At 40.5% G+C, this 4424-nt stretch overlaps 1 protein-coding gene across 1 annotated transcript; it reads left to right on the top strand.

Annotated features, from left to right (window-relative positions):
- Positions 1–520: 520 nt before the first annotated feature.
- Positions 521–1541, top strand: HELRODRAFT_159733 (hypothetical protein; the record flags this gene model as incomplete). The annotated part of the gene is made up of 2 exons (XM_009011591.1): positions 521–1134; positions 1196–1541. 2 exons carry the CDS (start codon positions 521–523, stop codon positions 1539–1541), a joined length of 960 nt encoding a protein of 319 aa, XP_009009839.1.
- Between the last annotated feature and the right edge of the window lie 2883 nt (positions 1542–4424).

A 4424-nucleotide genomic window follows, 5' to 3' on the forward strand; every position in this document is an offset into this window, starting at 1 on the left:
AACTTGATTTTTCAATGCTTTCAATTCGATTCGTCGTGACCATATGCTTCAATGCGTCAAATCTCGGCTCCCAGAAATTTTCAATTTTTGCTGGTTGGCGTACGATGCTGATTCATTCCTGTCACTTGGTAACAGCATCATTTTTTCATCAGAAGGTGTGCAACAAGGGGATCCTTTGGGACCGTTGCTCTTTTCGCTGTCGATCGACCCACTGGTAAAGGCATTTCGATCTAAATTTGTTGTCGCATACTTGGACGATATTGCGTTGGGGGGATGTGTAAAGGACCTAATGGATGATGTGGAATTGATCAACAGTAATGGTCGTGAATATGGTCTCAAGTTGAATTTAAAAAAATGCGAAATCACTACAAATTCAACAGCTTTATCTCTCGCCCAATCAAATATTAAAAGAATTGAGATGAATGACCTAGAATTTTTGGGTTCGATAGTTTGTAGAGGAAAACGCCATGATAATTTTTAGGCTAAAAAGCTGGAGGATTTTAAACATATTATGTCAATGATGACGGAGATTGGCAAGCATGACGCCCTTGTCCTGTTGACGCAGGCAGCATTCATTCCAAGGCTGTCATACTTTTTACGTACATCTCCTGGCCCGTCTCAACAAAAGTCAGATGAATTCAACAACGAACTACACATGGGTTTTCAGAAGATATTTAATGTGTTTTTTGATGATAAAGGTTGGAAGCAGGCTATATTGCCGGTAAATATGGGTGGACTGGGTTTGGGCGTCGTGGCCGAGTTGGCACCATCAGCCTTTTTGTCATCGGCCGCGGCCACGGCAGCCCTCCAGGATAAAATCTTACCAATGGATGTAGCATACCAGGATGATTTAAGACTTGAAACATTTCGGCGTTGGTGCACGGTTTACGGAGATATAATGGACATAAATGTGTGTTCGCAGAAGAAATGGAATGAACCATCTTTGAATGTTTCAAAATCGAAACTGGAGGAATTAAATGACTCTCCCTCAGATAAGGCCAGGTTGATGGCCGTCAGAAGTGAATTGGGGTCTGCTTGGCTAAGGGCCATTCCCAGTACAGCTTGTGGTACAAGGCTCGTCAATGGTTCTATTAGTGAGTTTATGCTTGAGACTTGGGCTGCCGGTGGTGTCAGGTTACAGATGCTTGTGTGGGGCGGATGTTTCTCAGTTGGGTCACCATGGTTTATCGTGTAGGCTTGGTTCAGGAAGACAAGCAAGACACTCTGCCATGAATGATTATATATGCAAATTATTCCAGAAAGCAAATATACCCGCCGTTAAGGAACCAGCAGGCCTACTATCTGAAAGCAACTTCAGGCCAGATGGTTACACCCTGGTACCGTGGTCCCAAGGTTGTTGTTTATCATGGGATGTGACGTTCCCTCACACGTTAGCCGAAAGGTACATCAATTACACGGCTATGGAGCAAGGTTCCGCCGCGGTGAAGGCTGCTGATTTCAAAAATACTAAGTATAAAGATTTAAACGACAATACGAGTTTTTGTTCCGATCTGTGTGGAGACATTTGGCCCAGTGGATAAACAGACACAATTATTTTTTGATAACATTGCTACTAAAATAGTTGAAAAATCTGGTGATCCCAATGATAAAATTTATATAAAGCAAAATATATCGTTGCTGTTGCAAAAGTTTAATTCATTTTGTATTTTAGAGAACATTGCTAAGTGCCCTTCTGTGCGAGACCCTGTACACTAATATTATCTGTTTAGCAGGGGCGAAATGATAGTTTTTATGGCTATTGTTTTTAACCAAGGGCTCGCACATACATACATACATACATACATACATACATACATACATACATACATACATACATACATACATACATATATACATACATACATACATATATAATAATAATGCATACATACATACAAACAGACATACATACATACATACATAAACATACATAAAGATTAACGAATAAAAAAAATTAATGTAGACTTACTAAATCAATGAAAAGAAAACATATAAGAAAAATTTGTCTATTTTTTCAATCTGTACATTTGTATTAAAAAACTACAACTTAGTATTTTTTGTAATTAATTATGACGTCAAGATGATCGTTTTTTTTTGTTTATTTACCTAAAATATCTTTAAATTAAAAATAATGGCATTAAATTATTGAATCTCTGAGAATGTTGATTGATCACATCTTAACCATTCATCTCTGTTACGTGAGTGTAACACTGGCAGAATTCAACGTTTCAGATGCCTACATCGGCTGTTTCAAATTCATCAGCTCTAATAATTCGCAACCTCATGTCGTTAGTAGCATTATAGAATGTTCCAGAACTTGCACTGACCTGGGAAGCACTCACATGATCGCCTTAAGGAGAGGAAGAGATTGCTTCTGCGTCGACAGAATGGATGCCGCTGTAGCTTCATCCCAGTGTCACGTCCGCTGCCCAGATGGCAGGGCGTGCGGTGCGATGGATACTTATTCAGTATACAAACATCGGCGAATGCTGATACACGATGTTGCTTATTTTTCCACTAAAGATTACCTACCTGTTGAGAATAAACCGTTTACACCTGCTTCTTTAGAAACGTGTGCATTTTATTGCTTACATCGCGAATCTCCCTTTTTCTGTGTACAAGCTGTTTACGGATTCTGCACATGCAAAAATTGTATGTTCTATGCAAATTATTTTCCATTAAAGCCGGATGTATTTGAATGCAATGTGAGGTGTCCGCACGATGAGAACGAGATTTGCGGCTGTCACCAAAAAAGTGGCCGAGACAATAGTGCGGTCTACCTGACTCGTTTCAAATATGAGTTCCAAAAGGGCACCTCTCTTTTTGCTCGCTGCCGAGATAGGGGTTGGATTAATTTGGTTTTTGACATTCCAGAGACATGCACGTACGGATGCAAGGAGGGATGGAAAGACGGTAAAAGGCCATGCATGGAAAGAGATTGCTCTTTCAATAACGGAGACTGTGGAGCATTGAAATGCATTGAATCAGTGGTCAATGGTTACTCGTACATTGAATGTGTCTGCCCGTATGGCCAGGCTAGAAATAAAATGGATGAGTGTGAAGTTTTTAGGCTAAACTTAGCCTTTAAAAGAAAATCCTACCTTAGCTCAACACTCAACCATTCACATTATGGACTTTTAGATGCAATTCATTTAACTGACGGCATATACGATGGCTTCAAAGGCGCTCAGATCAATGATAACATCGCCGCTTGGATTGCAGTTGAACTCGAGATGTTATTTTGCGTTGGTTATGTTAAAGTTTATAAAAGATACTGCGTGAGTCTAAAGAAGTGTGACGAAATGAATGGTTTTGTCGTCTCACTGAATGTCACGTGAAAGCTTTTTTCCTTCGAAGTTCGTCATAATCCAGCAGGCAGACGACCTGTTTTGGTTAGGAAGCACAGCTGTGGCCGAGTTAGAAGTCTATGAGGCTGGTTGCGACGTTGATAACGGAAAATGTGGAGAGAAGAGGTGCTCAGAAATCCGAGAGGGAAATGCTACCGCCATCAGCTGCAGTGAATGGAACGATACCGAGTTGGTGTCGGTATCGGCCCCTTTCTACGGCTGCTACCAAAAAGTAGACTTCATGGGTACATTAGTGTGGCCAACCGATTATGAACAATGCAATGCCGAATGCAAATTGAAGGATGAGTTGTCTGTGATGAAGGCAGATTTCAACTGCTGGTGCGCTGATCAGGCAACCGTGATGGGCAGGCTACCTGTCGAAGTTTGCAAGGCAGGCCATTACCAATCCGCTCTTGTTTTCTCTGATTGCATAATTAACGATAATTTTTGTGATAGTACCGAAACCTCTACTTCTACAACTACTACTACCACAACAACTATCACAACATCCACTACAACTACAACCACAGCAACCACAAAAACAGCAATTGCTATAGCTAAACTATCCAGAATTACTGCCATTCAAACGATCGCGACTGCAGAAACGACCACCAACGTAGTGACAACGCCACCACCACCAAGACCACCGCCACCACCAAGAACCACACCACCAACAACTACAGAAGTTGAAAATAAGGCGACAGATAGCGTCATCGTTAGCTTCAAAACATGGGCTGAAGAAAATTTGTTGTATATATTAGTCAGCCTTGTAGATTTAGCATTAATAATCGCCACCATAGGAGCTATAGTGATCATTAAGAAGCGAAGGAGGAAAAATAAAAATGCGGCGACGCAAGAAGTGAGAGAAACCCAAAGAGAGAGTATCAGAGATGATGATGATGATAAAGAGAGAGATAATAAAAGAAAAAATGGGATAGAATATGACTCAGCTTCCAAACTAGATCACGATGATTAGAAGTGTCGTCCTAAACGTGTAAAAGTGGTACGATGTTTAAAATGGATTTTAAGTCTTAAGTTTTTGAAATGCTAACGTATTAACTATGCTTGTTTGTTTTT

Source organism: Helobdella robusta, assembly GCF_000326865.2.
Source record: "Helobdella robusta unplaced genomic scaffold HELROscaffold_1, whole genome shotgun sequence".
Lineage (NCBI taxonomy): Eukaryota > Metazoa > Annelida > Clitellata > Rhynchobdellida > Glossiphoniidae > Helobdella > Helobdella robusta.